The following is an 8,232-nucleotide window of genomic DNA, read 5'->3' as shown; positions in this document are numbered from 1 at the left end:
AATATCCCTCTCTGAGTGCAACGGCATTTATAACTAAGGATGGAAACATAATATAAACGTTCCATTATGTTACAGTACTTTCTAATATAGCTGTGTAGCTGTAGCACACACACAAGTGTTGTGTGTGTGTGTGTGTGTGTGTGTGTGTGTGTGTGTGTGTGTGTGTGTGTGTGTGTGTGTGTGTGTGGTCGTTCTCTTGACTTCATAGCACTCGAAAAGACTTATCTTGTGGCAGGTTCATGTGAATGCACTTCAGATTATAGGTTGTCACACTTCAGATGACAATATTAAATTAAAGAATTTCAGGAAGTGTTTGTAGCATATGTCACACTTGATTTTTTGTCACTGCCTTTTAGGTCATCAAGTGCAAGGCAGCAGTGGCCTGGGAGCCCAACAAGCCCGTAGTGATTGAGGAGATTGAGGTCGCCCCACCTCAAGCCAATGAGGTTCGCATCAAGGTAAGAGATGTCCACCTTCAAGACACACACATATCTGTGTTTGTTTTATTACAATTTTATAACTTTTTTTGTCCTTGTGTTAAAAACAACTTGCTCCATGCAGTTTGGAAGGTCCGTTTATTGAAAGGTTGGATAGCATGTCAGTGTTTACAGTCTTTAATGATTAGCTTTTGTGCAGATTGTGGCAACATCGGTGTGCCACACAGACCTGTACCATCTTTTCGAGAGTATGCATAAAGATGGCTTCCCAACTGTCCTCGGCCACGAGGGAGCCGGCATCGTTGAGAGCGTGGGGCCTGGAGTTACGGAATTTCAGCCAGGTCAGTTTTGAATTCCTAAGAGTCCTGTCAGTTTCATGTGTTTACAGCCAAGACAGTACATGTCTGCTTAATGGGATGGGAAAAAAATACAGTAACCAGTAAGTCTTTTTTTACGATCTAAATGTTTGCAGTTTCTCTTTTGGCAGCTTTGTACAACTAAATGTTTAAAGCTGTTGGATCTTGTGGTCCAGGCCACTCAATCATAATACTTAGCAGTAAATTAAGTAGATATTCTCCATCGACTGAGGTCACGCAGCTCAACAATAACAGCATCAGCAAAGCCTCTAAAAAGAAGCATGGGAAATATTCTGTTTGGTTTCACTGTTGTTTTCTTTTAGGAGACAAGGTGATTCCTCTTTTCCTCTCTCAGTGTAAAGAATGCCACTTATGTAAGAATCCCAGGACCAACCAGTGTGAGGTAGCATGGTGAGCACTCATCTCCTGTGATCCATTTTATCTTCAGTTTTGTTCATAGGCTGTTAGAGCATTGGACACGTGCCTTTAAAAAATGTTGTTTTTAATTTTAGCATAAATTCTCTTGTTCAGGACCAGGATTAATCAGGCCATCATGGCTGGAGTGGAATCCAGGTTTACCTGTAAAGGGAAGAGGGTGCTGCAGTTTATGGGGACCAGCACCTTCTCTGAGTACACTGTGATCAATCAGATGGCTGTGGCTAAGATTGATCCTGCTGCTCCTCTGGACAAAGTCTGTCTTCTTGGATGTGGGATCTGCACTGGATATGGGGCAGCTGTTAATACCGCTAAGGTTTGTAATTTGGGCTTGGATTTGGGAATTGGAAAAGCTCTTGTTCTCTCTTTCAGAGAAGTATTAAGACGTTCATACATAATTTTTCCAGATTTTGGAAGTGAACCCTGCAGTTGTTGCTGCTTAAATCTTTTAAGTGTGTCTGTAGAGGCCCTATGACATATCAGGGCACTTTAAACCAATCTGGGAAGAGCAGAAGCAGAAGTTTTGAGTGTTTGCTGGTCTGGAGGATTCAGGTGTACATTAGCAAAATGCCAAAATCTTGACTGGAGTGAATGTCACCCTACAGAAACTGGGAAAAAAAAAAAAACAGGCGCTGCATCTCAGATTCTACAGACTGCAGATAGCATGTTACAGTTGAGGCCAAAATTATTAATTTCAATATGAAAATGACCGTTAATTAAAAACAAGTGTTTTTTCATAGTGTGTCCGTTTCCAATATAACAATGTTCACTAAGTTTAATTAGGATATTTTATTGATACACCGAGTTGAAAGGGCAAAAATGAGACATCCAAAATTATTAGCCATAATTTCTCAGTACTGTACGCTTTCTGAGGCACAACTGACAACAGTCTCTTAGAGTAGGTCTTTACTTGGTTGTCTCCATTCCTCCATTGCAAATTGTTCTAGCTTGCATGGTTTCCAAGCATGGACATTCACTTTGAGCACTTGCCACAGATTCTTAATAGGATTGAGGTCTGTGCGGGCCACTCCAGGATCTTGGTTTTAGTATCCTTGAGGAACTGTTGGACTAATTTCAATGTATGTTTGGGGTCATTGTCTTGTTGCAACAATGGTAAAAAGTAAGCCTAAAAATATATTTTATATTACAAAATGTACCAGAAGCTACCAAATAGCACTGGTGAATTTTTAATTATATCAAGTTTTATCAATGCTGCAAACATTGGGAAGAAGTTTAGATAAATGTGCCTTAATTCCTGGAGGGGCTAATAATTTTGGCCTCAACTATAAATGCTAAACTTTATGACAGCACAATTAAAAAAACAAAAAAAAGACTCAATAAGTGGAGCTTGTTTCGAGAATTTGGCAGTAGAAAGACTTTTCTCTCTATAAAGAACAAGGAAGTTATCTGGAACAATGTCCTTCAGACAAACAAGGCCACGAGATTTTTTTTAAATCTATAATACAAAGCACCACGCCTCGTATCTCAACCTCATGTCTCCGCTATGATGTCTGGACATGACGTTGTGATCTGTAGTGAGAGTAGGAAACAGGTGAGAGTGAGCTTGTAGTGGTGGAGGCACTTTCTGGGGAGAAGATGAATAAATATCAACAGAACCAAGACAGAATACATGTGTGTGGATGAGAGAGAGAGACAGGTGGAAAGGTGAGGTTGTGAAGAATAGAGATCGTAAAGGTACAGGTGTTGGGTCTGCGCTTCAGACCAGCTAGTTCAGAGACTCATCACCCCGGAAGAAAGCAAGACAACGATGGAACCGTTTTTTTTACTTGTTAGCAACTGAGGCCGGTTGGAACCAGGCTCTTGGAGCTGAACGCTGCTCACCTGTTTCCTAGCCAACTTCAAAGAAACAGCCTTCCCTTGCAGCTTTTTATTCAGTGAATACAAGCGCCACCCATATGGTCACAAAAGGTTACCATTTTGTGACCATATGGTCAATTTTATTCAATTTTATTTATATAGCCCCAAATCACAACAATAAATTGAGCCATTTTTGACTTAAAACTAAAATCTTTTCAATAGAAATTCTCATCAAGATTGAAATGCTTTGGCAAGAGTTACCACTCATTAGAAGATACAGAATATGTCCATTCATTATGTTTCTATATATTAGAACTTTACTATACCCAGCACAAAGTGACTAAGTCTCTCATCTTGTAGGTTGAGCCGGGCTCCACCTGTGCTGTGTTTGGTCTGGGAGCTGTGGGTTTGGCTGCAGTCATGGGCTGCAAGGCTGCAGGAGCCAAAAGGATTATCGCCGTTGACGTCAATCCAGACAAGTTTGAGAAGGCCAAAGTGTTTGGAGCCACCGACTTTGTGAATCCCAAAGATCACGATAAACCTATCCATGAAGTGCTCACTAAGATGACCAATGGAGGCGTGGACTACTCATTGGAATGTGTTGGGAATGTGCAAGTCATGGTAGGGAGATTTAATCTAATGTGGTTTAAGAACATGGAGCATGAAATAAAGTTAACCAAGCATACTTTTTTTTTCCTTAGCATTTAAAATGTAATAATTGATTTTAATCATTGAAGAAGCCCTTTGATCTACTGACTCTGTGCCCTTTTCCATCTAGCGCAGTGCCCTGGAGTCTTCAGCCCAAGGTTGGGGTGTCAGTGTGATTGTTGGATGGACAGACTTGCATGACATAGTTATTCGACCGGCTCACCTCATCTCTGGACGTACGTGGAAGGGCTCCATGTTTGGAGGTGAGATCAGTCTATTTTACATCCTGTGAGGCTGTGGGAGTGTGTGGGTGTGGTGTTGCTCTCTTTCTCTCTCTGCCCTTGCTCCAGGATACAGCTGCTGCTCATTCCCTCATTCAGCACCTGGACCCAGTCAGCAGTTAACTCTCAGACCTTATATAGGGTTAGAGAAGAAGTGTGTGGGGTGGGTTTTCTCTTTGTCGTTGCACTGATTGTTAGGGAATGGAGAGGTGCTATAGTGTAGTTGTGGGAGTAGTGGGGAGGTTTACTGCTTTCAGTGAGTAGTGTGGGCTCCAGCAGCAGTAAGGTGTGTGCTGCTACAAGTGATTAGGGTGGGCCTGTGGGCTTTAGAAGTGCATTATTCCTTGGTGCTTGTTTGTTCTTCCACCTTCTTAAGACACATAAGACTGAGTTGTGACCTTTGTCTTTTTTGCAACGCCGCTTTATTAATAAGAACAATCTCTTTGACTTGGGATTGTTCATAATAAGAACTTAATATTCACCACACTGCTTTGTTTGGCTTCCTTCTCGTTCTTTCCTGGTCCTGTTTCTACTGTTCCCCACACCTACCCCTAGACCTTAGACTGTTACGTCCCCACAAATAACTATTATCACGGAGTGATGAATCGCAAGTAAAGGAGCTTTAAGTTTACATGTTCTAAAATGTGGCTCTTATTTTAATCTTGTGATTCAGGATTTAAGAGTAAGGACGGCGTCTCCAAGATGGTTAAAGACTACCTGGACAAGAAGTTGAAAGTGGACGAGTTTATTAGTCAGAACATGACTTTGGATCAAGCCAATGATGCCATTGAACTCATGAAGAACTGCAAATGGTAGATTTGCCTTTCACAGCTGAAGAAAAACACAAAAGTTATTATTTGCTAAAGTGAAACTCAGTTTTGTTTTGTTTTTTTTCCTTTCTTTCCACAGCATCCGGGCGGTCATGAGTGTTTCCCCACCATAAGACCACTGTGCTTCTTCCAGCAACATTAAATCCAGTAGTGTATCACTACAATCAGTTTAAATAGTTCAGTGAATTCCTCTGTGGACGTTCATATGAATTCATATGAGCAAAAATTAAAAAAGCAACTGTGTTCATGGATAAATAAAATGGCATGAAACAGATTGGTTTGTGAGACTCCTGGTTTTTCTTGTTTTATTGGTTTTTATGTCATTAAAGTCTGTATGAAGTGTGTCTAGCTAAGATTTACACAGCGCAGCCTAATAATATAAATGTTTGCTTTACTTGGCAGGCTGTGTTGTAATTATTCTGCTAGGACTGATACCATGATTTGTCCCCTAGCAGTCCTGCTGGTTTCTTGTAGAATTTGTGATAAGAGAGAGGATACTGCAGCAATTCCTGTCGATTCAAGTGACAAAGCCAGCATACGTATGCCTACCTCTACAACTTGGCTCATACAAGAACTACAGGTTAGATCTTTATGCTAAGCAACAATGAAATCTTAAATGAATGAATAAAGTCACTGTGTCTGCTCAACACCAGAAGGAGTTTGCTGGTATCCACACTTTAAGAAATATTGGTTCTCCCTTGCTCCTCCTGATCACTTCTCTGCCTTCCTGTTAGCAGGTCTGCCCAACCACTCTCACTGGCCTTGAAATCTACCTACCACCCACCACCTTGTAATATAGCCATTACAAGATAAAGCACCTGATGCAATAAAAATCTTTGGTTCTGCCTGTCATGTGTAAATGTGTACTTTGACACATTCACGAGATAGCGACATATACCAGCCAGCTAAGAACTGCTACAGACTGGACGCACACATAGGCAGCACTCCAACAGCAGAACAATGTCAGGGCTCCCTGTCCAGCAGGAAAGTCCTGGAAACACTGCTTTAAAAAAAACACCTCCAGATCCAGCCTTGAAACTATGCAAATCCCAATCTAAACAAGCATCCACATCTACCTAATCCATAACCAGAGATAGGAAGCCACAGTATCCACTGCAAATTATTAGGCAGGTAGTTAATTTAAGTAAGTAGTTAATGAATACCACTCATTTGCTGCACTTTCTTTGGACTATTTTGGTAATGGTGTTTTTCAGCTGCTTTCCTAAACTTCTCTGTGTTTCTGCTCAATTAAGCAAAAAGTCTGTTGCAGTCTGGTGTTGACAATAGCAGCTTTTATCAGGTGTGACTTGTCACTCTGATCGCTTGTTTTCAATTTATTTCAGTTATGAAGCCCAGAATTGTCAGAAAACAAACTGCAAACTTTCCTGCATCGTTTCAAACATTTCAACAGGCTCGGTGGCAAGTGGAATAAGATCTTACCAACTAACTGATCTGGTCTAACTCTAACTGCAGACACAGTGAAGTTTCAGAAAATCTTTCTCTAGCTCTGTAAGGTGATAGACACAAGACTGTTTCATTTTGAAGTAAATATGAAATGAACAGTTGCAGGTTTCCAATCTGGCTGTCTGCACTGCTAGGGTGGATATACTCATATTAGTTAAAGCGAACATCAGTGCAGTTCAAAGGCTCCAGAAAGTTTAAAAAAATAAAAAATAAAAAATTAAAATACAACTAGTATTGTCAACCTAACAATCATTACTCCCTTGAAAAAGAGGTTTTTGATCTCAACGGGACATTCCTGGTTAAATAAAATAAAAATTAAGTATTAAACCTCTCTTGCATCTTAAGAAAGGAGCAAAACAACCCAAGTAAATCTTTGTTGTTCAAAGTTGAACCACAACTCTGTAACCCTAAACCTGTAAAACATTTACCAGGACCTCAACAAAGAGAGACTGGCCCATTTCCAATGCAGCCCCTACACCCCCTCACTATGCACTTTCACTCAGTTTGCACAGTAGTACAACGGTTCACCACAGATAAGCTGATAGGAGAAGAAGCTGAACCACTGTTTTGCACATTATTGATTATATCTCAACAACATTAAAGCATGGGGTGGTTTTCCAATTAAAATGAGTATCATGTACAAAACTAACCAAAGGACTTTTTTCCCTTTGTAATATGTTAAAACTTCAGATTAGTTTAAACATTCTTAGACACTTTTGGTACATGAGGATAAAAATCTATTTGAACAAATGTAGCGAACCTTATTACAGCAGGCAGCTGTGGGTGAAAGCTTCGCAAATTATGCAGCTGAACAGATTTTACATGTGACAGCGGTCAAAAATTTTCATGTGCATTTCAGAGACATGTTAACACTTATGCCTACAAGAAGCTATATCAGCTAAATGGGCAATACCAAAGGTGTACTTACTGTTTCCACAAAAGAATATTTTTAGAAATTAAACATTTGATTTTTTTTTTCCTGTCAAACAAATATTTGGAAAGTCTCATTTTATCCACTTTAATCAGCAGGGACTCTTTCAAAGAGGATCAAGAATTAAGTGATAAGCAATTTGGAATCAACAGACCTGAAAGAGTAATATTCTTGGCCTCTAGAGGGCAGCCAAATATCAACCAGCCTGTTGAGCTGAAAGCTGATTCTGTGTTTGCTAAAGAACTCTTTGGTATTTTTAGCACTTAATTAATGTTGCTTTGCTTAATGTTGCTTACAGTGTTTATCAGATAACCATGAAAAACACAGCCATAATTTTCATGCCCCTCACTTACCCTGACCCTGCAGGCTGAGGGGTTGCCCTTGGCTGTGTTCGGCCTTGGGGCACCAGGCCTCGCAGGGATCATGGGCTCCAACATAACTCACCATATGAAAAACATGATGTCATTTTAATGTCTTTCTTTCAATGAACTGATAGCATTAAATATAATACTTGCAAAAAGCAATTTGCTGAATTCCAGTCCTACTGGGGTCCTACTGCCCAGGGTGTCACATGCAAAAAGTGACTTAAAAACACAGATCATGACTGCAAAGAGACACACAGATGATACATAAAGGGGTTAAACTGTCACAAGAAGAAACAGGATGACTCACCTAAGGTGCATCATAACTGTAAAGAGATGTTAAACAACTACAGAGACCCAAAAAACATGCAAAACAACCACAAAGAGAGAGATCACAATGCAAAGGGATAACAAAATGATGCGAAGAAGAAATGCAGAACAGGAGCCAGTTTTTCCTGGTTCAGAATTGGAATTTGTGGATTGACTATTCACATAAGCATGACATGTCCGTGCACAGTGAAGGCAGTGAGACTTTGTTACCTCGCTGGACAGAAATCTGTGCAATTCTACTTCATTTCAGGACATTTGATGAAGAAAAATGGCTATGATGGTCACTGAATGAAACCAAATTTAACATTAGGAGCATACAAAATAAGGCCTAGCTCCCTGT

At 40.2% G+C, this 8,232-nt stretch overlaps 1 protein-coding gene across 1 annotated transcript in view; it reads left to right on the top strand.

Annotated features, from left to right (window-relative positions):
- The window catches only part of LOC102214391 (alcohol dehydrogenase 1-like), a 5,786-nt gene extending 681 nt beyond the window's left edge, over nt 1-5,105 (top strand). Inside the window, exons 2-9 of the mRNA XM_005750440.2 lie at nt 357-458; nt 637-778; nt 1,117-1,204; nt 1,325-1,544; nt 3,407-3,667; nt 3,825-3,957; nt 4,649-4,787; nt 4,885-5,105. Of these exons, the coding sequence (XP_005750497.1) occupies nt 357-458; nt 637-778; nt 1,117-1,204; nt 1,325-1,544; nt 3,407-3,667; nt 3,825-3,957; nt 4,649-4,787; nt 4,885-4,918 (1,119 nt within the window). The 3' untranslated portion in view covers nt 4,919-5,105. The remainder of the gene's footprint in view (nt 1-356; nt 459-636; nt 779-1,116; nt 1,205-1,324; nt 1,545-3,406; nt 3,668-3,824; nt 3,958-4,648; nt 4,788-4,884) is intronic.
- The last annotated feature ends 3,127 nt before the right edge of the window (nt 5,106-8,232 follow it).

This window comes from Pundamilia nyererei, unplaced genomic scaffold (assembly GCF_000239375.1).
Source record: "Pundamilia nyererei isolate P.nyererei 1_Seehausen unplaced genomic scaffold, PunNye1.0 scaffold00274, whole genome shotgun sequence".
NCBI classification, from domain to species: Eukaryota; Metazoa; Chordata; class Actinopteri; order Cichliformes; family Cichlidae; genus Pundamilia; species Pundamilia nyererei.
The sequence above is the reverse complement of the archived record's forward strand: the minus strand, read 5'-3'. Positions and strand labels throughout refer to the sequence as shown.